The 27,889-nt window shown below is 39.3% G+C and overlaps 1 protein-coding gene across 8 annotated transcripts; it reads right to left on the bottom strand.

Annotated features, from left to right (window-relative positions):
• Positions 1 to 1,725: 1,725 nt before the first annotated feature.
• Positions 1,726 to 27,884, bottom strand: LOC106035941 (BPI fold-containing family C protein-like). Of its 8 annotated transcripts, none has more exons than XM_048070549.2 (19): positions 27,776 to 27,884; positions 24,865 to 25,054; positions 23,142 to 23,288; positions 21,584 to 21,691; positions 20,333 to 20,458; positions 17,926 to 18,037; positions 15,728 to 15,856; positions 13,579 to 13,734; positions 12,802 to 12,865; positions 12,654 to 12,714; positions 11,030 to 11,121; positions 9,511 to 9,684; positions 8,256 to 8,309; positions 7,145 to 7,315; positions 6,488 to 6,555; positions 4,992 to 5,034; positions 3,930 to 3,993; positions 2,836 to 2,912; positions 1,726 to 2,307 (listed from the first exon to the last, which is right to left on the bottom strand). In XM_048070549.2, the coding sequence occupies exons 3-19, from the start codon at positions 23,206 to 23,208 to the stop codon at positions 2,230 to 2,232; spliced, it is 1,644 nt and encodes a 547-aa protein (XP_047926506.2). In that variant the 5' UTR covers positions 23,209 to 23,288; positions 24,865 to 25,054; positions 27,776 to 27,884; the 3' UTR covers positions 1,726 to 2,229. The 8 variants fall into 8 exon arrangements, with proteins under 8 accessions (XP_047926506.2, XP_047926583.2, XP_047926637.2 ...); XM_048070626.2 differs by having other exon boundaries at positions 24,988 to 25,054; XM_048070680.2 differs by lacking the exon at positions 27,776 to 27,884 and adding an exon at positions 26,878 to 27,765.
• Between the last annotated feature and the right edge of the window lie 5 nt (positions 27,885 to 27,889).

The following is a 27,889-nucleotide window of genomic DNA, read 5'->3' as shown; positions in this document are numbered from 1 at the left end:
GAACATGGAGCTCTTGAGTGAACTCAAATACAAAAAGGAAGCATACAGAAGATGGAAACTGGGATCAGCTACTTGGAATGAACACAAAGGCATTCCTTGCACATGTAGGAATGAAGTCAGGAAAGCCAAAGCTCATTTGGAGCTGAAACAAGTGTGGGAGGTGAAGGGCAACAAGAAATGTTTCTGTAAATACATCAACAACAAAAGGAAGGCTAAGATGAGTGTGGGCCCATTGCTCAGGGGGCCAAGTGACTGGTGACAAGAGATGTAGAGAAAGCCATTTTCATTTGCAAGATCTGTTGTGAGGACTCCCAGGTCCCTGGGCTCCTTGCAGAGTCTGTGGGAGTGAGGTATTATCTGCAGCAGAGGAAGACAGAATTTATGTTGTCCCACACACAAATCCATGGGACCTGACAGGATGCATCCAAAGGTGCTGCACAGCTGATGTCAGCAAGAAGCTGCTATCACCTTTGAAAAGTCATGGCAGTCAGAAGTTCCTCATGACTGAAAAAAAGGCAGACATCACACTTGTCTTCATGAAGGGCAAGAAGGATGTTTCAGGGAAATACAGGACAGTCAGTCTCACCTCAGTCCCTGAAAAGGACATGGAGCAAAATATCTTAGAAGACATTTCTAAAGCACATGAAGGTAACTGGAAACAGCCTGCACAAGTATTCCCTGTCGGGGCTGATCATGTCGGACCAACCTCGCTACTTTCTGAGATGAGCTGAGTGGTTCTGTGGATGAGGGGAGAGCAGTGGATGTTGTCTACCTTGATTTCATTAAGGCCTTTCAAACAGTATCAGTTAGTCTCATCATTAAATTGGTGACATATAGGCTAGAGAAGGTAGGTTGAAAACTGTCTGCACTGCCAGAATGAGAGTTGTGATCAGCAAAGTCCAAATATTGACTGGCAACCACTGGATGTCCCACGGGAATCAGTACTGTGACCAATGCCTTCGCTGATGACCCAGATGAGGGGACAGAGTATGTTCTTGGGAAGTTTGTGCTCAACACCAAACTGGGGGGAGCACTCAATACGCTGGAGAGCAGGGCTGCAATTCAGAGGAAGCTGGATGAGCTGTAGAAGTAGACTGACAGGAACTACATAAAGTTCAACAAGAGCAAGCATGAAGTCTTGAATCTGTGAGGGAGTAAAGGGAGTAATGCCCTGCATCAGTAGAGGCTTGGGGCTGTTTAGAAAGCAGCTCTGCAGTAAAGGATCTCGGAGTCTTAGTGGACAAGTTGAACATAAAGCTGCAGGATCCAGGTAAGTGATCCTTACTCTCTATTTGGCACTTGCAAGACTGTGTTTGAATTACTGTGTCCACTTTGGGCTCCCCAGTACAAGAAGGATATTGACATCCTGGATCAAGTCCAGCAGGTGTCATGAAAATGGTTAGGGGGCTGGAGAACATGACCTACTAGGAGAGTCTGAAAGACCAAGTCTGTTCAGCTTGGGGAGAACGCCTGCACAACCTTTTTGTTGTCTACAACTTCCTGATGTGAGGATACAGAGAAGACGGAGACAGACTTCTTGAAAGTGCATGGTGGTGGGACAAAAGGCAATGAAGATAAGTTGGAACATGGGAAATTCTGATTAGATGTCAGGAAAAAAATTACTTTGAGGTGGGTTAAATAGCAAAGCAGGTTGCCCAGAGAGGTTGTGTAATCTCTGTCCTTGGAGGTATTTAAGACTCACCTGTAAATAGCCCTCAGCAACTTGATCTACCTAGTCCTATTCTTAACTGGTCTCTGGACTAGATCTGGAGGTTACTTCCAACATAAATTATGATTCTGCAGTTCTATGATAATTCACTGGATTTCATAATCTGTTCCCACTCATGGAATACAGTTACAAAGGGACGCATTGTGAAAATATTACAAAGAATAAGGTCTCACTCTACATAAAGTTTTGCTAACACTAATGGAGATAAGTTGAACAACGCAACAACTGGTATCTGAAATTAATAAACATTGGTGTTTATAGCACTAGTAAAAAGAACCGGTCACTCCTTTCCATCATACTGCAACAAGTTTTCTAAAATATCAATAACAGTCAGCTACACCTGCTATACTAAAAAACAACAGATTCAGTTCATGAAAAGTGACAAAACACCAAAAATAGTGACCAAGAGCCATGCTTCTAATCTTATAGCAACTACTCCATACAAGCCAACAGAAGGAAGACTTCATTTTTCTCTATTGTTGTTTGAAAATAAAGGGACATTAGGATTGACTGTGAAGGTCCTCATCTTCCCCTTCCTCGTGTTTGTAGTGAACATCAGTGAAAATCAACAGATGACCCTGAGGAAAGAAGAACATGTAAATTTCAGATGGACATATTCAAGGTTAGTAGATTCCACGGTAAACCCCTCAGCACTGCAGGAGATAAGGGTAGCTTTATGCTTCCTGCAATTTAATTGACCTCAGTGTATGAACAGGCTCTAATGTGAGTTAACATACCCCTCCAGAAGGCTGGGTAATGCTAACCCCAGGTTGCCTCTTAGCACTACAGAAAGGGCAGAGTAGAGAGAACTCACGCACTCAAAGCTCCTAAGACCTACTGGGGATAGCAGAGCTATCCCTGTGGTGTTTTCACTTCGTTGGCATTCCCCAAAGGGCTAGAGAACCCTTTATAGCCTACAATTACCCAAAGCACCCTAAGGTGGTGGTGGTAGTGGGGTGCATCCAAAGTCTGGATTTTAAATCTAGTGTATAGTTACACTAAAGCTTTACTATTAACTACATTTAGAAACCCGACATGACAATACACACAAATTCACAGGCCTGAAAAATAAGCATTTTTCTTGAACAAGAAATTGTGATTCTCACCTGATTCATTTTTATTACAGGTCCAATCAGGGTAGTGTGGGCGAAGTTAGGAATAGGAAATCCTTTTCCTAGTTTATCTTAGAAAAGGACAAATACAAATATATCTTTAGGTAATAATAAAATACACTTCAGAAGCATCTTTCAGTAGGAACTAAACTAGTTTTACAGTTTCCCTTTAATCAGCCATCACTGTGCCTCTGCAAGGGAGCTGTTACTTGTGTTTGCTAAAAATTTAAAAAGTCCTGTGAAAAAGTAGCACTCTTACATCTCTCAGCTGTATGACAATGGGACCTGACTGCCTCCGCTCCTTTTCAGATTAACTGCCCCATGGGATTTGTTTTCTGCTGTTTCCCATTCTGACTTATTCTCTCTTCCTTTCATTTTCTTCTCTACCTTATCCTTTAATCCTGTCAGTCCCTCTTATTCGCATTTATCCCTACTTTCGTGGATCAAGTCCCAGCTTTACTGCTACATGCTTTTCCAGCCATCTGACTTTTGTGTCTCTTCTTTCCATTCTTCCCTTCTCCTCATTAATATCTCACCTCCTTCCTCAGCAGTCTCTTTGGTTCTGTTTACCCCATGGGCACCTTCTGTACTCTTCAATCTGTTTCTTTCCACCTTTACCTCCTTCTTCATCATCCTTCACTGTCTGTGTCCCACTGAGCCCATTTTCTACTTTGTCCTGCCTAGGGCAGCAGGGGAGTGCAAAGGCAGAGGGAAGTGCTAACGTTCCTGATGCTATCCTGTAGCCCCCAGGATGCAGATGTGATTCTGAGCTTCCCAAGTCTGGGCCCTTCTCTGGTCATGGCTTGACTCTGTGGGGATGAGACTCAGGAATGTCTCATCTCTGCTGCTGCACTGCATTCAATGAGACGGAAACCCAGGCTCAGCATTCGGAAGGATGCTGAGACTCACTCTGTTCCAGCCCTTGCCTGATTCAGGTGATTGAGAGTCCAGCACAGAGCACACCAGTCCAGATTTAGCCAAACTGACAAAAAACCTCCTGTAACATTCTTTAAAACTGGGCACTCCCTTTCACAGTTTCAGTCTTGCTTTCCCACCAACTGTGCTCAGGAACTGGCCACGATCCTTACCATTGATTACTGGGATCACTACATTCCGTAAAGCGTGAGACAGAAAATTCTTTACCAGTGAGACCTGCAGTAAGGGGGAAAACACATTTGGTGATTATTGTGTGATGCCTAGGGGATTGTAACCTGAGGATGGAGATGGAGGGTTAGAACTGAAGTAACATGCAAGAACACCAGAACAGAAATTGGCAAAGAAAATCTCAGGTTAAAAAGAACTTTTTTTTGTTTTAAGTTGCATTTGGACAACGCAAAATTTACAAGGCAACGGGGTGGGGTGTTCACATTTCTTGCAATATAAGTGATTTTTTTTCTGTATGTCAGGTATCTGGGATCAACCTTAACTGTAAGAATATGATCTGTTTAACCTCATCTCAGCTTCCAAGTCTCAGTTCTCAGAACTGAATTTCGTTCTGTGTGGCAAGAACTGCCCCTGTTCCGGTGCTCTGTCTTCAGCTACCGTGATTAGCATTTTCCTCCCACCACTTAAAGATGTAGGTTGGGCTGAGCTGCTGCAGAGTCACCCTGACCACTTCTCAGCCTATGGTGAAAGATCTAACCAGTGGCTTGCTGTTTCTTTTAACCCCTATTTTTTACTCCCTTTTTATTTGTTTGAAGTGATTCAAGATATTTGAAACTGAGCTTAAGCTTGACTTTGTACTTACTCCTACTGCTAGGCCTTCTTAATCCACCTGTAAATTCAGGTTGGCTGACAAACAGCTAGAAGATGTTCTAGCCCCATGCTTGCCTTTGTGTTGCTGGATACAGAAAGAAGCAAAATCAACTAGCTTGCTAGGTCATGCAGCCCCAGGCCTCTCTGTTTCAACTAATATTACTTGGTAATAACAACATTTGCTGCTTCTGATGAGAAAGAAAACACTCCAGGAGGTATTTCCTCTTACTGGAAAGAAAAAGAGAAGCAGAGAATATACTATTTCAAAGCAGAAAGAGCAATGGCAGATGATATCCAAGTCAGACCAAGAATTTTCCAGCAACAAGTTTTGTTGAATTGCTTTTATCTCTGAAGAGATCAGGTACCTTTCCTAGGCACTGAAGCCATCAACTTACCTCAGAGAAGCCAAGAGTAGTATTCAACAGGGAGAACTGGAGCCTAAGGGGAAGAAGCAAAAGAAAAGGATTGAGAGAAAGGATGAAGGCACAAGTTATGCACAGCCACTGCTTGAAGATGAAAGACCATCTGAAGTGAACAGTCTTGAAGAAACACACCTTTGCAGTCCAGAAAAAAAAAAAAGAAAAAGAAAAAAAAAGAAAAAAAAGATTTTTTTTTAAGTGCTGCATAATGTATGTACAGAAATAAAATGCAAAAGTATAGTAGGCAGTGAGAATTTGCATTTCCTTTTACATCTCATTTGTGCAATTACTGATTTCACGCTAATTCACTTTGCCAAAGACTCTGTTTCCCAACAGCTTTTAATCAAAACTGGCACAACTACAAGTTGGTTGTAGAATTACTAGGATCTTTCTGATAACAATCTCCTTCGACAGTCATGTGTAGTCTTGGGCTGTGACTACAAGACTTGGGAAGAAAAATCTCTCTGGAATTACTACTTCCTGCAATGGCTGAACTGCACATTCCTCAAGTGTTTGTTATGATTTCGATAAACCTCAGGTCGTTGTAAACATAATTCTGGGGAAAACAAACACATAAAAAAGGACAGCATATTGAAGAACACAATCTCATGTCAAAAGCCCTGGCTGAGTGGCAACATTATTTCTTGAACTCATATGACAGGCTCTGATCACTCCAAGTCCCCTCTTCCTGTTAAAAAGGCCCAGTGATCAAAACTAAGAAAAGGCTGCCTACATTTTTCTTTAATGGAAATGTAATCGGTTAAAAAATATCTGGAATGTATTCTGAATATTCTGGAATTCTGCCCCAGCGTGGAGTGCAGAACTGCCAAGAAGAAACACAGGTAGGGACTACTTGCTTGAGAGTCTGTGCTTCTACACAACTGTGTCTTTAGGGAGAAAGGAGTTGTAAAATATAGCCCAGTTTGAAGTGTGAATAAAATTTACTGTAAGCCATCTGAGAAGACCCGTAACTGTATATAACCACAAAAACAGCAAGTGTGGTTACTTTGTAGTCTCACTTTTCCCTTCCCCTCATGTAAAGGCATACAAAGCTGGCTGTAGTGCTCTTGTAAAGTGTTTTCATGGTGGCAGTTCTTTTTATGATGCTGACATGGCATGGGAAATACATGTAGAAGGTTTAGAATAAACTACTGAACCCTGTTCTCCAGCATTAGCACAGACTTAAACAGATGCCTTTAAGGTAACTAATACATTGCCATCTTGAGGGGTGTTTAACCTTGAGAAAGGGGTAATATTATGTCGCACAAGACACACTGTTGTTCCCTGGTATTATTATACTTCATCTGCACGATATAGATTAAGCAGTCAGAGTATCTTAGAGCCCCTGTGAGAAAGAGGGTAATGTTCTTTTTCTTACAGTGAAACAAACACTGTCAGGCTGACACAATGAAGTTCTGGTAAGTCCTAATGTTGGGATCATTAATGTTGCTTTCTGAATTTTCCTTAGTTACCTCTTCAGAAGTAATGAGATTATCAGCTTCTGTTTGGTTATTGTCAAATCAACTCTGGTACTTGCTGTCTGCAAGGGAAAAACAAAATAGTGTTCTGTGACTGTATACACAGACAGATACTGTCCTAGATACAGGCGCAAATGTAATTGCTTTTTGTGATTGGAAACACAATGTCTAAACATTTTATTTAGTCAGTATGCGTAGATAGTGAAATCATTTGTGAATTTGCCAGTTTCTGACAGCAACAGGGATTGTCTGAATGACGTGATAGTACTGCCCTGATTGCCTCCTTATCATTAGGATCATTTAAATTCCTTCATGGCTGACATAATTCGTTCATTTTCAACCTAATGAAGAGAGTCATGGGGACACATTGAACTGTTTTATAACAAATAAATTAGGAAGACTGGGAATCAGATAATCACTTATATATAGTAAAATTTATTCTTGAATAATCACTCAACACCCCACATGGAAAGAAGAGCTTTCATAAATAGCTTCTTGTACCTGCATATTAAATTCTACAATATGTAGTGCATCTTTCCTCCCCGTGAAATGCAACAGAACAGTATACATTTTTGTGAAGGAATTGGAAAATCCCTGTGTGATTTGTTCAGCTCCAGCACTGAATGTTACCTTCTAGTTCATGCTACTTACTAGATTCCCTGTAAAGATATGCTGGGAAGTTGAATTTGGCAGAACAGCAAACACTTCTACACAGCCAGAGATCTGTAGGCTGCATCTGTCTGCCTGCAAACTGACCACAGGTGGTGATGTAGCCATCAGTTTCAGAAGCACTGGGCATGCTGTTACATAATGCAGAGTAATCTGTGGGGTTTCAAAGAGAAGAAAAGATTGAATGTGGCGTTCCTGCACCTTAGGCTTTTCTTAAACTATAGTTTCTGTGGCTACATCATAATCAGGTGTTATCCAGCAATACAGTTAATTAAACTAGATTCAAAATACTCCATTTCAATTACACCAAGTTAAATGTTTAAATTAGTATGGCATATACTCTGAGTTTCAGAGCTCATAAACAATGAAGCTTTAGACACACCAATATTGAACATATCTGAAGAAATAATTTAAGTGACTTCAGACGGAGGGGACTGGCAACACATGTTAAAGAAATGAGTGATTCATGTAAATAAAAAAGTAATGACCCTGCCAATATAAAGAATTTGGAAGAGAGGTAGCCTTCCAGAACAGCCAATTTTCTGAAAAATAGAGAAACTCCTAGAGGACAAAACTTTAGTTTACAGTGCCATAGATGACTAATTTCATAAATTCATAGTAAATGTTGTCGCGTTAGGAATTGTTAAAGCATCTCATAGTATCTTAATGACTTGCATCACATTTATAAACTGTGCTCCTCATGACCATTACTTCCCATTGGATATAATCTCCAGCAGCCAGCAGATATCTTGACGTAGAGAAGTCAGGCTGCCAAGAACAGCGATGCCTGGAAAGGAGACTGATTTCCCTGAAGATGTCTACTACATACTCTTTTTAATTATTTCAGAGACTGAGAGCAAATTTGGCACTTATGGGGGCAGAGAATGACTTCAGAGTAGTGTGACATAGTTAAGAAGAACATAGAGCTATGAGGGGCCAGACATGTACGTTTGAATCTTCCACTACGCGTAAACCAGCTCAGTTTCCTTATCTCCTCCAAATTTTTGCAAATGAGCTAGTACACAGACGATATCCACAGGACACACCAGCTACCATTCTTTCTTAAAAGGTCTGTACAAGCAGAAGTACCCACCTCAGGAACAAAATCTTTAAGTATGGCTGTATTTAGGTTAAATGTAGCAGCAAGCTGTAAACAAATTAAATAAATTAGATCACAGAATCATAGAATCATTAGGGTTGGAAAAGACCTCCAAGATCACCTGGTCCAACCGTCCCCCTACCACCAATGTCACCCACTAAACCACGTCCCGAAGCACCACGTCCAACCTTTACTTAAACACTCCCAGTGATGGTGACTCCACCACCTCCCTGGGCAACCTGTTCCAATGTCTGACTACTCTTTATGAGAAGAAATTTCCCCTTATTTCCAACCTGACATCATTATATGAGCTTGAAAATGAGGTTTTCCTTGAAAAAACATACTCTGTTTACTTTGTTTTTAAATAAACCATGTTTTAATTTAGCATTTCCTTGCCCCAACATCATTCTTAGGGAAGTGAGTGTTCTGCAGGACAGAAGAGTGACAGACTTCTTTCTCATGGACTTCTTTCTCATGTCTCTGGGTCACTGACCAAATAGTGAGTAGACATTATTCTTTGAAAGAAGCGACGTGGCATGCTGCTTACTTCCTGCCTTTGGGACTTTCTTGGATGGAATATACTGAATCTGTTGGAGACAAGACTCAAAAATCTCATTTGCCCTTTAGATGCTGACCACTATGACAGTGTTTGTCAGTGCCATTTGTGTCACCACTTTTTATAAAGGCTTTCTTAGCAATGTTTCAATTAGGAAAACTTGACGGAATCCCAGTCTACTGTCACTGTGGAAACAGCATTTCTGGGAGAAGTCTTATACGTTCTTCACCTGCAACTGAAAGGTTAGTTTCCTTGTACCTTCTTCTTGCCTTGTTCTGCTGCCAAATCTGAGGGTTTATTCTAGCTCTCAGCACAGCCAATACGTTTGTTGTGGGCCTCGATGCAGCAGACCGTGGCTTAAGTACGCTTTTTCCTATTTTACGTTTTCCTCTCCTATTTGTATCTCATGCAGAGAAAAGCTTTCTTTGGTTCTTTCTGCCATCCCTTGCACACTGACTCTGTGACATTTGTATCTGTCACTCCTTGCCTAGAGCTGCCAGCAAACCCAGGTCTGAGGGAGGCTTTGACTATCTAAAATGATGAAATATGGAATGAATGTCCTGGATCACTCTTACAAGTGGTAAAAGCATGACCCAGATCTGTGTGAAATGGCAAACCCAATGTATTAATCTCCTTTGCTGACTATCCATGCTCCTGATATTTGCAATTCTGCTACATGCAAATTACACTCACCTCTTTGGAAATGGTGATGTTAAAGGCCCCTGCTCTGTAGTAAGCCAGTGAAGCAGACTTAAGAAAATAATTGGAGACTCCCAGGTAGAGCATGGAATCACCACGATTTGAGAGACCAAATGGAGCTGGCACAAAGGGAGGGTCTGTGTGATTTCCTACTGGATAAACTGTGCCCTGCAATGAGTTATTAACAAATATTTCTACTTATAAACATTTGTATTTGTCAGAATGCATTAGCAGTGGTTCAACAGAAAGAATTCTTATTCCATCTTCTTACCTGAAGAAAAACTTGATATTAAAGAAAACCTGAAGCAAGCAAGCGAGTTGATTATATGCCCTGAAAATCAGCAAATGAAAGTACTTTTGGAAAAACACAGGAATCACAGAAAAAAACTGGCTTCTGCCCTTTCTAAATTTGAATTTGAGCATTCAGGTGAATACTCTGAACTGCTACCATGAGAGAGAAAAAAAATCCTCTTGAACAGAATTTTCTCTCTCTTGTTGCAAAGATATATTTGTTAACTTAATTCTAAGAGTGACATTCAACTAAAATCTTCAGGAACCCCTCCCCGCACTCCAAAAGCACTGGAAGTAGTTTAAGAGAGGGACACAAAGGAACCTTTTAAACCACCTAACTCTAAAACGAGAGTTGAGAGTTGGAAGATAGCAACTCAAAAACATTAAAAATCAGCCTGATCCAAGGAACACTGAAGGCTAATAACTTTCTTACCTTATTAATAACTGACTAAGACTCATCTGGTATCTCATCACGGGTGTCAGCTTAAAAAGTTTATCCTGTAAGTTCCAGCTAGCTACAGTAGCTGAATAATAATTGCTTAGTACTGTTAAGCTGTGTATACCCCGTTTGTAGAGTATTATTATTTTTATTTTTTTTAGATGGTAACAGTTGTTTGAACAGAATAACCAGAGGGAGAGTTTCAACTGTAACTCTAGCACATCTATCTAAAGTGAAGCCACTTTGAGAGCAATAGGGAGGTCTCTTCCAACCTAGATGATTCTGTGATTTTGTGATTATTGAAGCTGCTGGAACAACTGGGTGTTGCTGGGATATCTCTTGCCAGGGAACGTGAAAAACAAATGAAGGAGGACCTGCTATGTGCTGCTCAAGAACTCTTTGTGAAAAGTCTTTTTTTGGGGTGTGACTGTACATAAACAAGACCTAAGTCATCCCACAACAAATACTCAGAATTGCAGTCACATTGGTAGCCATCATGGATTATATATCACTGATTATAAAGCACCTCTGAAGAAGTTCCAACTCTGAAATAATTTAATTCTAAATAATAACTTTGGTTAATTAACCAATGCAGTTATTTTATTAAATAAACAATTGTATCTGGTTTCTAAAATGGCTGTTACCCAAAACGTCCAAATGTCTTATGGCTTTTCTAATTAAATAGCAGAGAGGCTGAGTAAGACTGTAGTGAAAGAAAATGAATCAATTCAAAAGAGTATCAGAAGAGTCTTAGAGAGCACAGAAATATTAATGGCAAATTACCTTCAAATCCAAGTTAATGTGTGATTTCAAGACTGCTGGAGAACTAACTAGGGAATAGTCTATTTGTGCAAAGGCATCTATCTGGCTTAAGACTAGAAAAATAATGGACAAAAACAAAACAAGCATTATTACAAAAATATCACAAACTGCTTTTGTTTAGTTAAAGGCAAAGATGTTCTAGAAATTATGAATCTGAAGAAGGAGAACAGTGGGAGAAGGAAGAAGAAAGTTTAAAAAAATGTTTTAAGGGAAAAAGGGAGAGTATCCCCTCAGAGAAAGTCACCAATTCCTCCAGCTGAAGGCATGGTTCTCTTGTTTCACAACTGAATACACCCCTCAGAAATCTGCTTCCATGCAGTAAAAGAAATACCTAGGCAGGGTCCCCTTTTTTTGTTATTTGTTTGCACAAAAGAAATAAAATTCTATATGGTTAGTTAAATAATACTACATAGTACTAAATACTTTGGAAGATGACGTTTGCACATTTTTATGCATATCAGTGTTGAAGACAAGAGATGTTTGCTCACAACAATAGAGTGCTCTTTATCAGACAGTATGATTGAAGACCTTTTTTCTGAAAGGTGCTCACATGCAACTTCAGACTGATTGCTGTTTCTGATTGCATTGTAGGTCTGTTCATACCGCAAATACAATCAGATGGTTTTAAAGAGAAATGGTGAATTCACACAGAGATTATTAACTCCTCAGTATGACAGCACAGCCTGAAGTGTTTGGGTAACAACTGTGTAAGATAATGTTCTTGATGACCATGATCTTCAGTAATATTTGCCAGTGCTTGGCACATGGTGGGTATAAGCCATTGTAGGAAAAAACAATTTCTACATACACTGCTTCTGAATATGAAGCTGATAACAGCTATATCCACAATGCAAATTGAAATGTTTTGAAGAGCAGAAACAAATTATCTGACATGAATTATACAACAGCAGAATTACATAAATTTGAATTGGTGAAAGCTACAGTTAGATATTCTTAGTCTTGGAAAAAAAAAAGAAAGAAAAGTTGTGGGATACTTATTGATTATAATCATGAAAATCCTACATGCTTTTTGAACATATTTATCTATTGTCTCCATGTCTCTACAAGAGTGACACAGGAATTGTTACTGATGTGAACAGAAATATGTTAAGGTGACACTGTCATCCTGCAGCATTTTATTATCTCACTGAAGACAAGTTTAAAACAAGATATGATAAGTTTGCAAGATCTTGCAGGACTGCAGTGCAGGATGGGATGTTTATTAGCTTTTTAGTGGGTTACTACTTACTCAGGTTTTCTTATGGCCACAGTACCAAGAGCATAAAGGATCAGTGTGAAAATGTTCAGCTTGAAAATCTAAGCTATCTAAGCATGTTCAGCTGGAACAAACTGAGAAGGATTACAGGTGACCTGCTATGAGCATAGAAGAAACCTGAATATTGTATATAAGGTTCTTGCAAGAGATTTCTAAGAGTCTGGAACAGGATAAGGTACAGAAAAATGGCTCTGTTTTTATCCCTTTGCTTTTTTGTGCGGTAAACACAGGAAAGGTTTGGCATCTAACAAAAATGGTACAAACTGAGCACTGTGAAAATTACTTAAAAACCTATTTTCAACAACTCACCCTTATGTTTTCTAAGCTGTACATCCATCATTTGTATTTTGTATTTGATATTTAGGCATAGCTATATGAAAAGAGAGAGACGTCAGTAACGTAAGGTCTGTATTTGAAATCCTCCCTTCACTAGCTGAAATTATCTTTAGAAACTTACATTTTCATCCAATTTGTTTTGAATGGGCTTCTCGAGATAACCAGACAGGAAGCTGGCTATCCAGCTGGAGAAAAGGAAACAAACACAAAGACTTTTTATCATGGATTGAAATCTTTGAAATATAAAATCTACCAGACTGGAACATTAATATCATTTAGATTAATGAAATGCTATTACAGCAATATTGGTAGACTGTACAATTAATTGTTTTTATTAATTTGTGAGTCTCAGAAAAATGCTAGTTGTTCTCAGTCTCATGGGAGCTATTTAGAAGGCGATCTGCAAAGTTGAGAATATTCATGTAAACTTGATGATAACAATTAGCCATATTTTCTCTTTATGTACGACATAAAGCTCTCTAGAAAATCAAAATAACGAGAACTATAAACATTACTTCGCATTTTATTTTGGAATAAAAAGTTTTATTTTTAAATTGTAGGTCAGACTGTAACAATGCATGATCAATCTAGATCCCCTTCTGAATATTTCTATTTGCAATCTTGTACTCTTTAATATACTCAAGCTGCAAATTTTTCATATGCACTATGTCCAGTCAGCTCATTTTTTGGCACATGCTCAGAGAAATGTAGATTAACCACACTTCACACACTCAGCAGAGGAGCCTGTTTTTGAAAACAGACCTTTAAAAACCTATTTTGATAACCTTTGATAATTGTATCCTGTAACTGGATCCCTAAAAGTCAAAATCTGAAAGTGGCTTCATGTGACAAACTCTACTATTTCCCACACAGCAATTAGAAATTCTCCTGTACATACCTAGATCCTCCATTTAACTTGACTTTTACCCTACTAATTCTCAGCTGGCAGTTTTGTAGCAATATGGACAAGTGGCCTGTGCTGTCCCGTGATACTTTGAAGATAACTGCAATAAACAGTCCTGAGATGGACACTGTAATTCTTCCTTGGTCTTTGCTGCTTAGAAAAACAAAACAAAACAAAACCAGACCATCAGTCAGGGAAACATGTTCTATAAGGCAATAATTCAAGAAACTATCTATAAATCCACTTTGAAAGGACTTCTTGCTTCTACCATCTAGAATGACTGCTTTTTTTTAGGGATTAACATTTATTAGGGACACACATTGCATTGAAAACAGATTATACGCATGAGTTTCCAGGACATGATTCATTGAGGCAGGGTCCCTGCTCCAGACCTCCAGGAGCAAAGGGCCTGCCAGGAGATTTTGTGACTGGCAGAGTGCTCTGGGACACTGTAGAGAGGAGGGCAACAGTGAGATCTGGGAACCCAGGGATACCTAAGAATCTAGGATAAGACCCAATTAGTGTAGGACTTGTTAGTGTTAGGACAGAGGTTGGACTAGATGATCTTGGAGGTCTCTTCCAACCTAGACGATTCTGTGATTCTGTGAATTCTTGACCCTGGAAACAGCCCAGGAAGACTGGGTTGTCAAGGGTCTCCCTTGGAAAGCTTATTTTCAGCAGCACCCTCTTATTCTAAGCTGAAAACAATGTGTAGGACTGAAGAATGGGGCATATTTGGGATCTATGTAAATCTACAGCTATGCACAAAACATACTGAGCAGAGAGCATAGAGTGTTCTCCCTGCCCTTCAAAAAGGCAAGAAATCTCCTTCACAACCCTGCACTCCAACAAAGGTGGCTTTGACCTCCTCCCCCAAACCCTGCATGCCAGCTCCCTGTCTCCACTGCAGTTTGTGAAGCCTTCAGAGTTTTATAATTCTGGGGTCCCTTTAGATTATGCCCAGGTCCTCGCCCTTCAGCATGAAGGAGAGGTGGCTTTGTGTTTGGGAACAATTGATTTGCCCTGCTGAACACGGTATCCTTTTCCTCACAATGCTGGTATGACAGAAGGAACAACAGACAGGTTGGGGCCACTGTGACAGCAGTTTCCAGCTGCCAGTACTAAAAACTAAAAATGCAAAGCTGTGTGCTGCTTTGAAATCAGGGCACGCTGTGAAACTCAGCTTGGTGATCCATCTTTCTCTACTATCTCTCTCACAAATAGAGTGTTGCCTACTGCTGTTATCAGTTACTCCATTAACCCCAATGGTAGAGATTAGCACCTTGCAACCTTTGCTGATACCCCAGATGTTTTAGCTCTCCCTCTCCAAAAAGAAGGAAAACAAAGAAAGAAAGAAAGAAAGAAAGAAAGAAAAGAAAGAAAGAAAGAAAGAAAGAAAGAAAGAAAGAAAGAAAGAGAAAGAAAGAAAGAAAGAAAGAAAGAAAGAAAGAAAGAAAGAAAGAAAGAAAGAAAGAAAGAAAGAAAGAAAGAAAGAAAGAAAGAAAGAAAGAAAGAAAGAAAGAAAAAGAAAGAAAGAAAAAAGAAACAAAAGAGAAAATCTAGAATATTAAAAATCTATAGCAAAAATGCTGAGATAAAAAAGTGGAAAAATCAGTATATGATCATGTAATCGAAGACAACCTCATACTGCATAGGCACCTGAAGCCAAGTCAGTTTTCCACAGTGACCTGAACTGTATAATTTCCTAATTTCTGAGTGTTTGGCATTTTGACAGTACTCTCCTTATAATATGAACACTTTGGAAGACAATATACACTGTACTAGCCAATAGATAATTGGCTACAGAGTCAAAAAAGTAACAAATGTTGTCATCACAAACTCCATGGTTCTGAATATTCATATCATATACAGTCTGGACAAACTGAGCATGCTAACAGTTGTCTGACTTGAGACTTCCCAAAGAGACACACTTCGGTGTAGAATACTTAACCAACCAACCAAACTAAATATTAGTTAGCAGGGAATGTTTCCTTCTTGAGAAGTTCATCTAAACAGACTGCTGTTAAATGATAAAGCATATCTGACTTAAAAAATTAAAACTAGCAACTAAATTTCTGAATTACTTTCCTAATCCTCTCCCAGAACTGTCTCCCCCACTCCCAAAGCACTGTACAATACTTACAGCAGCCACGTTTCCATTCTCCAGTCTGCACTGATCGTAGCAGAAGCATGTGCCATGGATAGACTAATGCCAATCCCAGGAATAAAGGAAGCAGCAGTTTCTGGGAAATCTACAGCACCAATTCTGAGTCTACAAAAAACAGAACGTGGGATATTAGATAGCAGGTTAGAAGGTTAAGAAGGACTACTACTCTTCTGTTGTTACAGGCAAAGTCTATGCTTTGGTAGAAGAATTTTGCAGTATTTCTCAGAAAGTTTAGGAAAGATACTTATACCCTTATACTGAGTAGCATCCTTGGAAAAAGAATCCTTGATATCTGATCAGGGAAAAAGGATGCCTGGCCAAAACTAAAACCTCCTCCTGGGAGAAAAACAAAGTCCTTAAGGGGAAATGTGCTCGCTGGGGGAAATAAGTGTGTGTTAAACCCATATGCTACATCTATAAATAAACCCAGGTTGTCTGAATTTGCATTTGCTTAAGAAGATCAAAGTTTCTCTTTCCCCTTCTATATCCCCTTCCTTGCCTCAGCAAAGGGCTCTGTAGTGGCTCAGTATTTCTAAATAAAATCTTAAAGATTTCCCCATGAAAAGAAATATTTCTGATACTCAAGGATGTTGTCTTGCAATGGGTGTGCTGAATTAAGCTGAACATCATAAAGATATCAGCTGCAACCTTATCACATAGTTGACTTTCCTCATTGTTTCCTGGTATCTGGCAGAGATCTCTGAAACAACTACCTTTAATCTACTTTCCCTGGGGCTGAAGGTACCAGCTAGTTTTAGTTAAAATGACCATAATTTTCCAATAACATCTTGGGCAGCAGTAAGGCTGCGTTTAATAACCTGTTTTCAGTGAGCTAAAATCAGATTGTCTGTTGGGAAGATTTAAAGATCTGGCTGGAAGAATGAATTTGGATTCTGAAGATCATATAATAGTTTAGGTTGGAAAGAACCTTAGGAGATCTTCTGGATCACACTCCTGCTACAAGATGGGCCAGCTCGGGGCCTTGTCCACTTAAGTCTTGAACATCTCCAAGGATAGAGATTCTTCAGTCTCTCTGGGCTCTTGTTGTGGTGCGCCCCAGCATTTTTCCTAACTTCTAATTAGAGTTTTTCTTGATGCCCATCATCGTTTCACTGGGTACTTCCAGGAAGAATCTGGCTCCATATCCTCTATAACCACCATCCAGCAGATGTGGAAGACATGCACTAAGACATCCTACTACCCCCATAGTCCTTTCTTCTCCAGACTGTCCAAACTCAGCTTTCTTGGATGGGCAAGGATTCAGGTCTCAAGGATGATACAATACAATGAATATTATAATATTAGCAAAATATTAGGTATAGATACAGGACGCAGGCCCTATCCAGCATAAAATCATGAAGTCTCCCAGACTGTTATTTCTTGCCCTGGGTAACTTATAAGGAAAACAAAGTAAAATACTATTGGGCAACAGAGCTTTACTCGGAAGTAGTATTAAAGGATCAGAAGTTACGGTTTTTCAGGTTACAGCCTATTGGAAAAGATTAAACTGGAAGATGGGAATGAAGGCTGTAAAAAACTCTGCTTTTCTATTAGTTTCCTCATTTGGGGATGTTGTAGGAAGCTCCATAAACCTGTTAGTCTACTGGCTGTTCCTAGTACAATGATTTTCCTCAGCAGGAAATAGAAGTGGAGACTTACATAATCAAAATTCTATTTTAGCCGTTGTAAATCTACCCAAAAAGATTCTGCAGAAGCCATCTTCCTGCCTCATCAGCTCAAACGCATCATCCCCATGCACACATATTCATCCTAGCCTTCGTTGATGGCTTTTTCCTCATGAAACAAACTCCTTTCACTGCTACATGTCCTTCATAGTAGCAGATGTTTAATAACACCAGTTCTTCCCTCTTTCCCATCCATTTCACCTGGTGTGTCACAGCCATGCATACAACTGTCCTGCCCCAAAATCTGAGACGAATCGACTAATAAAACAGCTGAAGTGCTCTTTCAGAGGCTTTCTAAAGCTCATCTCTGAGTATGGTATGAGGAAGTACTTTTAAAACAAATCAGTGTTTTGGCAGAGGGAGCAGAGTTAGATGAACCATTATAATTTTGCACTTAGGAAAAAAAATGGCTGCATAATTATTACTATGCAGTAATAATATAATAAACTGTTTCATCCTAGAACTTTGAGATGCATTTCCTTCACTTACTTTGAAATCATATAGTTGATCTTCATAGCTAAGAAACTCTCCTGCCCACTCCAGCCTGGGAAGGTCTCTTTCAATACTGCTTGCTTCAGGAGCTCCATCCCAATCTTCCTGCCTATAAGGGGACAGAGGAAAGCACATACCTTGCAGGCCAGATTCTGGCATGCAAAGGTCCAGATATACTGATAAATAATTTAATCACTTTTAACATAGTTCTTAAAAATGTTCAGTTCTTAAAAACCTTCAGTTCTTAAGCCCTTACCTAGACCTACTTCCAACCCCTTACACATCCACATTTTAGCTTCTATTAGCCCACATACAGTTTAACCCAAGATGATTTTGACCTGTATTTTATGTTCCAGAACTCTCATCTGTTTTTTGAAACTGTTATACTTCTTTCACTTCACACACAATGTGAATAGCTTTAGAAACACTTGGTCATCGCGTTTATCTCAGATTATCTTACATCTGTTAAATAAAAAGGCCTGTTAGGTATTTGCAAGATGACTTACATATGTAGTCCTTGCTTTCATAAAAAGTGCCAATATATGCATCTGAAGTGCTGGTATGTAAAATGGAGAACTATCTGAATTGTTGCTTGTATAGAGGAAATTGTTTGAGGTTTAAATCCAACCCTTTAAAATGTTTCCTTCCCTTTTCTTTCAGAGTACATATTTTACAGCATGCTGTAGATCTCTGATTTATTTTGTTACCTTCTTTCCTTACTTAAAGGAATCCGTGTTTTCCTGAATGTTTCAATGCTGTTTGTGCATTGATGACACATGTAGAATAAGTCATCAACAAACACTACATCTTTAAAGCCCAAATTCATTTTGTTTTCTTCCTTTTTGCTCAACTTTGATGAAGACACCACTAAAATTTTAATACCGAATGATGTCCTGCTTTCAGAACATATTTTTGACTTGAGTTTCTTTAGCTTTGGAGCCTCACAGTTGCTGAATAAAAAACTTTTTTTTTCTTTTTTCCCAGACTTCAGTGTATTAAAAAAAGCAAATAATTGAGATCCATGATAACTTACAATGATTCCCTGCGAATTCTGCCTCCAAAGCAAAATAATTGACTCTGTCTGACAGAAATAACCCGAAGTTCTCTTACCACTGTAAATGAAAGCAGCCAGTGACCTCAGATGGATTATCTGTAAAGGTTCTGGAAGAAGGTAAGGAGTGAGCAGGCAGAATTTATTGCCTCAGCCCTCAAATCTCATGTTAAGGGAAAAGGCATGACAGGTACCATGCTTTGCAAATATGAGAAATACCTTTGGGAGGGGCACTGTTAACATCTGTCCTTATCCTCAACTACTAACGCAGGGTTGGTCTATTCCTTTGGCACTCGAAAGCCATCCTGAATGTCACAACTACTGCTGGGCTCACACTAAAAAAACACCAGGCTGAGTCCTCATTTTTAAAGGTATCAGAGATGCCTAGGGAGCGTTTTCACCTGTGTCATAAAAAGATACACAGATCAGTTCTGTTTTGGATGACTGATGTTTGCCCTGCACTTCTCAACTTCTCAAAAGCCTTAAAAACAATGCTTATACAGAGAAAGAAGTGGACCTGATCCTTGCTTTCATCTTGAAGTCGTAACCCCAAGCTTCTACTTTTCATCTCACAAGTCCATTGTCTACCTGTCAGGGTGTTCAGCACATAAGTAACGATTAATCCTTAGCATGACCCAGCCTTTGTTGAATTTGTACCTTGTTAACCTTTATTATTAACACTAATTCTGTAAACAATCAAAATTGTACTAAGTGCTCTCCACACCCATGGAGTAAGTCTTAAGTGAGACAGTGAGAGCTAGCCTGAATAGAACGAATTAGGAAAATATTTTGTGGATATTAGGACTACCATGCAGAAGCTTGCTGATGTTCTGTTAAGGGGCAGAATTACAGCAGACGGTTAAGATTTTTCGAAAGAACAACACATGCAGATGCTATCCCACCCCAAATGGAGGATTGACAGTAAAAGTATGCAGTTATGTGACTGTTCCAAAATTGCAAGCTTTTTTTTTTTTTCCAATTATGTCTTCATTATCTTCGATTAAATATTGCACTTTCAATCAAGATATTGGCACTTTTTCAAAAGGAACAATTATATGACCATCTCATTCTGGTTCTAAGAGAGTAGATCAATATGAGTGTAATAGAAACACCGTTAGACTGTAGGAGAATGTAATCACCAATATAAGGATAAATTTGCACCTGGGGTGCACAAAAAGCAAGAGAGTAAGTGAGAGAAGAGACAAAGGATGTTCCTGGTGCGATGTGACAGAAGGAATTTATTCTATTTCACTATTTAAGGACTTGGTTTCTACACTGCACCTTTATTAAGGAACTATATTCTGTACATAGAACATTCATCCCAAATTAACTTTTGGCAATGTCAAGACGTACCATAGTCCAGCCCTTTCTGAGTAATCCTCACTTTAAGACCAGGATTAGCTTCGAGTTGTAAAAACAGCAAACACAGCAGCAAAGAATACCACATCTTTAGCATCTTCTCACCTTTGTCACAGGGACCTGTTAACAACATTTATGATGCAAATGTTATTGTAAATGATGCACACCATGAGTCACAAAAAATCTGTATCTATCACTGTTCCCTCAAAGAGACTGGAACAAGGGTGGATAGTCACAGGATGGTTAGCCAGTGGTCTACTGCACAAAGCAGTGAATGTGGGAGCAAAGAGAGATTTTTGATTAATGGATAGCACTTTGCTAGGCATCAGCTATTGGTGAAATTGCATGGTTCTACTCTACCCTACGCTTTCCCACCCATGTTTTGGCTGGTTTATTTTACTATATCCTACCTCCTGCAGAGTGAATATGTCAGAGCAATAGCTGTTGAGGAGGAGCATGCCTGTCCTAAAAACCAGCATCCTTTTTTTATATATACACATAAGCCTCTGACTTAATCCAAACACTGATACATGCAGTTGATCAAATCAGCTCATGAGAAAGGATTGCAATGGTAAATTCAAAACACACACAAGAATTACACTGTGATCACATGGGAGGAGAGAAGGGTGCCATGGCAAGAGACTGTAGCATAGTATGAGTGCAAAGCAAGACATTGAGCCGCTATGTGGTGGGACACAACCACATAAAACAGCTTCACAAAAGCAGCGACAAATGATTTTTTTTTTCTCAATTACACTTTTCTAGCACAAAATTAAGATTCCTTTGTTCAAAACTCTTGCATTCATTCTATTTTTCACCAACAGTGATAGGCACTGTTCAATTCCATAGAAACAAAGCTGTTTCTCAAGGCAACTTTAGGTCTTTCAAGTGCTGTGTTAGGGAATTGTTTATTAGGGGCCTACAGTGGTAATTTTACTCAGGCCTTAACACTGAGGAGAGTGGCACACCCTTTTCCAAGATTTAAGAATGTGATCATGGTACCTGTCATTAACAAAACCACGTTAACCAACGAGTAGCAAAAAGGTCTTGCTAGTTTCTAAAGTAATCAGGCCTCTAAGATCTTTCCTCAATTTCCAGTAACCACTACATTGTCTTGATCACCTTTCAACAATTTATTCCAAATCTGTCAGAAAATATACAAATGCATAAAACAAACAAACAGCAAAACCAACAAACAAAAATAAAACAAGGAAACAAAACCCCTCAACCCTTTAATAGTCTTACTTCTGTGTTGTGACTGTGCTGTGACTGATGAGGCCAGACTCCAAACAGCTGCAAATTCAGAATCTACCAAGTACCTCATAAAATACTGCTCTTCAAGGGACTTCTGAACTGTAAGAGACAAAATGCATCATCAGTCCTGTTCTGATATCAGTTCTCTGAGGGAATCCTTATGAAATTACCCCAATATACTACGCAGAAAGAAGTGGTTTCAGGAGAAAAATGAATAAATCTGAAAACACAATCCACATTCTGACAAATTTTGAAAATCCCTCTTTAATTGGTCTTTCCATCTCTAGTTCTTACGCCTTTTTGGTTTTCTCTATTTTAACTGACACAAAATGAAGAATTATTTTAAAGTAGCAATGTTACGTTATGCAAAACAGACAGCTGGAGTCACAAATCCTAAAGTTGTTCCAAAAAGTGTCCTAGTTTTTCCTGCAAATGTAGCTTTTTCTAGCTACTCCTTCACAGACAACTAAAAATCAATATAAAACAACAACAACAACAGAAGACAGATTTTTTATCATTAAAGTACGTAGATATTTATCTAATCTATCTAACGAGATTCCTAGGTGAGGTACCTCATTCTCATTGAATTTCATTCCCACTGAGGAATAAAACCCAGCCATCTTAGTCACCACTGTGCTTTGTTAGTTAAATGTTCTTGTTTGGCTCTTAAATATTTCCCAAGAAGGAAGTGGAAAAGCACAAACAACTGAACTTCATGGCACTAAAAGACGGTATTTCATATGCTTTCTCAAATCAACAAGCTTTACTTTCACACTCCAAGGGTGATATTCTTGGTTTCAACAAAGCCCCAAGTCTTTGTCAAAATCAAGAGCTGATTGTAGAAGCTTAGTCAGATGACCACAACAGACAGAACTACGGAGATGGAAACTGTCATCTGACTGATAATCTAAATCAGAGCTGCCATTTTCATTGTTGATGACAATAGATGGTAGACAAATTGCTCTGATTTTTATCTTCAGTAACTGAGCATGTGTCAAGCAATTGAAACATTTGATGTAAATACAATTGATGTAAATAATTCTCTTAATTCTTTTGTCTTCTCAGAGATAAGAGTATTCAAGTACCTTAAGAAGAAGAAAAAGATAAAAAGCTGCTTTGTTTCGGTCTGTGTACCTGTCTCACCCTAATGAAGTACTACTTACCAGCCTGCAGATATCACTTTTGGGTTCCCCCTTGTGAACGGTCTGGAAAAAGTTTAAATAAAACTTGCAATAAAGATTACAGCTGAAACCCACCTAAGAACTAAGAAAGCTTCTGATACAAAAAATGTCACTACCATTGTCTTATACAGACTTAACAGAGCCATAAAAACACACTATCTTAAACTGACCAATCTTTAGAATATCTCTGAAAAAGAATTTTGTCAATGTCCTGTCTTGGTCCGTCACAAACTCTCCAGTTGTAGTCCACAGCGTGCTCATAGATGAATTTATTTCACTTTCAAAAATTCAGGAAAGAAGTCTCAATAGCTAAGAAACACAAGACAAACAGTTCTCAAATACGACAGTAAGTATAGTATCTACCCAACCTGCACTCCAGAAAAAGTATTTAGTTTCACGAATATCTCTGCTGTTAGCGCAGAACTGGGATTGCATTTTTCAGTTTCTTCCTTGCTCCATTGTTTCTAGTTACTCTGCTGCATGCTGAAGAACAGGCAGGCTTTCCGCAGCTCACCCTGCAATATCAAATCAAAAAGGACTCAATAGCTTCACAGTTTTAACCCTTCCTATACACTGATATTCCATATGGAATATTACCTGAGGGAAAACGAATACAAAATTTATATGGTTAATGGGAGCGAGATTAGGCGTAATGCTTAAAGAAACCAGCAAATGACACAGACAGAAGTTTGCTAAATGACATAAAAACAAGTGATCTTCTGCTCTCTACAGCCACAGCAAAGCCTTGGAGTGGAGTTGTTAGAACTATTAATCTGTGCCAGGCCACAAAATAAAAAAAACATAGCTGCAGTACTCACACAGAACTAATTTATGATGGATAACTATGTTGATGGGCAGTCATCTGATGAGCTGATGGAAAACAAATACACACTTTCCACTGTTTGAATCCATTTAGTTCACATTCCTGACTTCTCTAACTGTCCTATCCTAGTACCCGAGCCAGAACTACTTGATTTATTTTTACCAAAGTCCATTTATTAAAAAAGTTGGTGTTCTTGTCATAGCGCTGCTGTGCACTGCACACTGCCATTATGGCTAAGAACTGCAGGGGTGCTCTTAAGCTGGTCCCCAAGAAAAAGGGGAGGAGTAAGAAATACGGCTACCTTGAAAAGGAATGCAGCAGGCATAAATATCTGGGATCTGCCCAGACTCAGGCCCCATTCTAGCATTTGAGTAGGTCTGTTCTAAGTTTTCTTCTCTGCTTTCCTTCCAGTTGTTTGGCTCAATTATGAGACTCTTTTACAAACATTTGGAGCAAGAACAGAGTCAGGTGGTTTTACGTTTGCCACAACGGGTCCTGACCATCACAAAACCCTATGAAATCAACTGCAATAGAAAGAATAATTAACTCTAAAAAATATTACCTCTTCAATTACTTGTGGAGCTGACAGCATGACGAGGAGCTCTCTCTAAGCCTATGCAGCCTCTACCCTGGTTTTATATAATTTGCAATCCCATAAGAAGTCACCATAGACTCCTAAAAAGTACATGCAGTGATCTCAGTAAGAAAAACCTGACCCTTTTGGTTACTCACAAGACATAGGTAATCTTCCTGTGAGAATCTCCCTCCATGGGTGAAGCCTCCTTCTATGACCCAGAGAAATGTGATTTTGGTCTGCAAAGATATCAAACTCTGCCTCTGAGGTTTTACTTCAAAGAATTTTGTCCTGTACACAGGAGTTCAGCAGATAAAAAAATAAAACATATAAAGAAATAAAGTACTAATATGCTTGTGAGAGGTAGAGTCTGATCTACGAAGAAAGAGCGAAAGATTTTCTTGATAATTTTATCAAGAATTATCTATAACATGATTACCTAAGATACCTAAGAGAATAATCTGTGACTCAGGAGGTCCCTCACCAGTCTAAGGTTCCTACATCATTGCTGACAGCATTAGAGAAAAGGCAGTGCAGCAGCCAGCTGGCAGGAGAAATCCTGCGGGATATTCCTGGTTCAGACAACTTTGTCAAATTTTTTACTGCCTCCAGCAGAGGAGTCCTTTGATCTTTAGTCAAGAACGATGATGGAAAGCAACATAAATTATACAGTACTTCTGATACTTTAATATACCTTTTAGGAGTAAAGTTGACCACCATCAAGCTACAAGAAGCTAGGAGGTTCTTTCCACTGGCTTTGATTTGAACCTCCTCCCCCTGTGACAAACTCAGAATAGTACTTTGGACTTTCACAAACCTGATGACACTGCAGTCTCCACACCCTTCTGCTCATCCTACCATCTCTGCCATCTTTTAGCGTGGCCCTAGTCATAAAAAACACCAGTATTGTAAGGGTTAATAAATATGCACATATATATATTTATACATCTTATAAAACACACGCTTTGTATTGGCAAATACAGAAAGAAAAACAATGGAAAAGGTCCACTGCTCAGAGCTTTACTACTGCAGTCAGCTTTCAAAAAAAAATATATTCCATGAGGTATTTAGTTGAACCGAAGAGACCTTTACTTTTTATAGTCCTCCCTTGCCATGGGAAGCTGACTGCAGGTCAACAGGACTACAGTTATACTAAGTTTAAAATTTCTCAAGAGAAATGTTACCATTAGGACTCTCAATAGTTCTTTGGTGAAATGGTTTCTATTACTTTTTATGCTGACCACGTGAGGAAAAAAAACAACTAGATAAAAGTAATTTGAGTTGAGAAACCAATGTTGTCTCTTAACCTACTTCATGCTGACAAAGAACTTTCTTCTGTCACCATATTGTGTAGTCTTTTCAAATGAATTTGACTAAAAAAAGTCATCATTTCTGATAAGGGTGAACCATGCTGGGAGTCAAAACTCTTCTGTATAAAACCATTTCTTCCAACTTGTAAGTACACAAGTTTCTTGTACTATTTTTGCAGACTGCCTTTCCTACCTGAGGTCAGCTTCCTACCTGACCAGTGAAAAACCTTCCCCAATAGATGGAGACAAAAGAAAATCAAGATGGTGGAGAAAAATATTACTCATCAAGTAACACCCCTTTAAAAGCATGTGTGAGTACAAAAATAAGATGGTGGTTCTTGGTCATTTGAAATTGGCACAGGCAAACTTGGAAGCTATGCAAAATGTTTTAGCCTTTTAACATGATTGTTTCTCAGTTTTTCCTGTTTTCTGTTTACTGCTGTGTGCAGAGAATGTCTGAACCTTACACTGTGGCATGACTCATGAAATTCAAAGGGAAACTTAGCAGAATGCCAGCAGAAATGCTCATTTGTAACTGGTATATCTGGTTACCTAATAATGATTAATACAGCCAGGTCTTGAGAAACTGAACCATCTTTGAGAAACTGAACCATCTTACTTCACACAACTGCTTTAGCTTGTGCAAGCTGCTAAAATGGTGCTTCTGCTGGAAACATCACAACTGTATCCATGAGCACTTTGCAGACTAGGGGAGCCTTCTCCCTTCTTTCTAAAGAAGAGCACAGATGGAGCTGTCATGGAGCCAGTGGGAACACTGGAGGTGACTGGGACATGGACATGGGCAACACAGAATGGCAAAACAGAGCAGGATGCCACAGCCACTAGAAAACGGTCACAGCGTTGAAGCAGGAGCATAACTCACTTTGGAGTCAGCCCTCTCTAGGACAGAGGAAAGCAGTTTTTGACAGGCACGGTGCTCATGATCTGTCCTCAGACATTCGGTTTTTTTTCTGTCCTTTTTTGTCCCTGCCTTTCCCACTTCCTTCCAGTTTCCCACACCTCTGCCACAGCAGCATATCCTTCTGGGGTTTATCCAAGATGCGGCCCCATTTTATTACTGTATAAACACTTCTGAAACTGGGCTAGTGGCAACAGATGCAGCAAGCTTCTTAGGAACTATCACCTGTTTTAATGCTCGCAGTTGTGGGCATGATATGTAAGATGAAGATGAATGTAACTAGCATCAGCCCTTTCATGGTTCAGTGAGTGGTATTCTTTCGTTTCAGTAGTGTCTTCACCTTTCATCGTCAGTACAAGCCTCTCCTTTTTATTCAGAAATGTATTGACATGTTGAAAACAAAAATGGCTGCCCTTCAGTTTTATACATATTTGACACCAAACTCTTAAGTAAAGTGAAATTTAGCAACCATATTTACCTGGTTTGAATGACCATGTTCACATAGCGTAAAGACCAGGCATGAGATTTGGCTTGTAGCCCAGAACAGAATTTCTCAAGTTTCAATCTCTTTCTGTCTGGCCTTACACACTGAAAGAACAGAGACAGGGCTATTCCTGTAACCATGGAGTTAAGAAAGGTAAAGTGATATAAGAAACTGCACTTGATGGTAGCTGTGCAAGCTACGTCTTTCAAGTTCACTTTGACTACTGTTATTTACATATTATATTCCTACAAAGTATGATTTTCTTTCACCTCATAGTACGATTTTCCTTCAGCTCATACTACTCATTCCTTGTGTGGAGAAATGCAGGTGAGTTAATTGTGCTGTTAGAAGGAAAAATCACGATCATCTAAGAATAAGCATTATTCAAGTTACTTTTGAATTCAGTTTTCCAAGTTTCATATAATTCTTCAAACTAAGTACAAACTTCAATAATTTGTGACTTTTGCATTTTTTCCATCAACTTTCTGCCAATTGGGTATTTCTAGGTGAAACTGAGCATACTTTTAACACAAAATACTATCGGGTGCAGGGAGATGTCTTTTTTTTCAAGTATGACAGCTGAAGTGCAACTAAAGCCAACAAACTGAAGTCTGCTACACTTCGTATTTGTGTTGATAGTACTTGGGTGCAGGTGCTAAGACGTTAGACCTGAGATGGCAAGAAAGGTATAAAGGAACCATGATTCCTTTTGTAAAGGCAAGCACTCTGACGGCTGTATCCTTCAGCCCTTCCCCTGCCACCTGTTTCCATGAACTTCACCCCCAGAGTGTAACACACAGCAACCAACAGGCCCTCGTTGGGATTTTTATTTTTAGAGACAATATCCAAGCCGGTACTGAACCGAAAAGGAGGGGAAGGAAAAAAAAAACACCTCAGCGGATGACCCAAGTTACAGCTGACGAGCCTCCCCCCTACTGAGGCCCCCAACGGCCGCCCCTCAGTGCGGCGCATGCGCGGCACGCCGAGCAGCGCCCCGAGGGCGGTC

Source organism: Anser cygnoides, chromosome 1, assembly GCF_040182565.1.
Source record: "Anser cygnoides isolate HZ-2024a breed goose chromosome 1, Taihu_goose_T2T_genome, whole genome shotgun sequence".
Taxonomy (NCBI): Eukaryota; Metazoa; Chordata; class Aves; order Anseriformes; family Anatidae; genus Anser; species Anser cygnoides.
The sequence above is the reverse complement of the archived record's forward strand: the minus strand, read 5'-3'. Positions and strand labels throughout refer to the sequence as shown.